Consider the following 1496-nt stretch of genomic DNA (forward strand, 5'->3'; position numbering starts at 1 on the left):
ATGTTCGTAGAGCTACACATACACTGAAAGAGCTTGTCGGACAAAGACGGGGACACAGCGGACGGTGCGGGGTGTGTCCCCGTCTTAGCGGCGAGGCGCGGCGGGACCGTCTGTGGCGAAGTGGGTCGCGTCCCCCGATTTCCGTCAACTCACGGTCCTTCCCCCGTACGCCGTACCACGTCCAAGCAAGTGTCCAAGCACCACGCAAGGGGTGGTCAGCACCACCTGCTGAAAAACGCAAAATCCAAAAGAAACGGAAACTCGACGCAACTGATATAGCAGACAATCTCCCGTCTAACTACCCGCATGCTCCCCTGCGCCGTCCACTCAGAATCCACCCCTCACATCTCGAGCTCGAACCCTTCCCGCCCGCTCACCGCATCCTGAATCGCTTTCTCCCCCTCATCGCCCAAGTTGTTGTAGCTGAGGTGGATGTTTTTCAGCACCCCGCTGCCCGACACGTACTCGGCGATCTCTGCGGCGCCAGTTGGGCCGATGCTGCAGCGACTCAAGCCCAGCGAGGTGAGTTTGTTGCGCTGCCGCTCGACGCGCACGATGCCGAGGGCCGCCTCCTCGGTCAAGCTGTTGTAGCTCACGTCCAAGGAGGTCATTGGCGGAATTGAGGCAATGGTCGCCGAGGCGTTGGTGCTGGGTGACGGTAACGCCGCGCTCCTCGAGCGCGTTGTACACGTCGTCGAGGGCGGTAAGGTAGAGGCCGAGGCGGTGCTGGCACGCCGAGAGGAAGGTGTCGGAGGGGATGATAGAGCGAGGCACTGTGGCATCGGGCAGGCGGAGCAGCCAAGCTCTCGAGCCCACCTGCGAGTGGCTGATGAGGGAGGTAGCCTCCCGATGCGGCACGGTGGCGCCGGCGTTTTGGGAATCGAAGGAGTCGCACGCGTCCTTGGCGACCAGCCACGCGTCGTTGTTGACGACAGCCGACAGCGAGTGCTGTGAGAGGCACGAGGAAGATGTGCCGTCGGCGTCACCCAACAGGGCGGCGAGGGGCGGAAACTGAAAGCCGCGCTTGAGGTGCGGGTGGTAGGCGGAGCGTGTGGTGCCGTCGACCCAGTGACGAACCTGTCCGTCGAGGGCGGCGTGCGGGTGCGTACATCGGCGAGGGCGGAGTCGACGACGCCGTGGGCGTCGACGAGGGCGGCGGCGGTGGCGGTGTTTGGGGGGGTGAGGGACATCTCCCCGAGCGCGGGGTAGACCCTGGCGCACGCTCTCTGGGAGGTGACGGCGGAGGCGAGGAAGCTGGGGAATCGGCGGCGAGCTCCTCCCGCTCGAACGGGTCCTCCGCCACCCACGCCGCCAGCTCGGGCTCGAAGGCCGCGCCCGTGACGTTGCCGCGCTCCGCAGCAAACTCCACTAGCAAGCAGCGCACCGTCGGCGGATCCACCAGCCGGCCGGGCACCTTGCGGCAGCCCTCCGAGTCGCACGGCGCCGCGCGCACCTCGTCGCAGAGCCGCAAGTACGCCTCCTGCGCGGCGGCGTCC

At 66.2% G+C, this 1496-nt stretch overlaps 1 protein-coding gene across 1 annotated transcript in view; it reads right to left on the reverse strand.

Annotated features, from left to right (window-relative positions):
- Positions 1-341: 341 nt before the first annotated feature.
- The window catches only part of EMIHUDRAFT_254013 (hypothetical protein), a gene marked incomplete at both ends in the record, with an annotated part of 2356 nt that continues 1201 nt past the window's right edge, over positions 342-1496 (reverse strand). Inside the window, 3 exons of the mRNA XM_005781306.1 lie at positions 342-572; positions 658-1023; positions 1304-1480. Coding sequence (XP_005781363.1) covers positions 342-572; positions 658-1023; positions 1304-1480 — 774 coding nt within the window. The remainder of the gene's footprint in view (positions 573-657; positions 1024-1303; positions 1481-1496) is intronic.

This window comes from Emiliania huxleyi (genome assembly GCF_000372725.1).
Source record: "Emiliania huxleyi CCMP1516 chromosome Unknown EMIHUscaffold_2035, whole genome shotgun sequence".
NCBI classification, from domain to species: domain Eukaryota; phylum Haptophyta; order Isochrysidales; family Noelaerhabdaceae; genus Emiliania; species Emiliania huxleyi.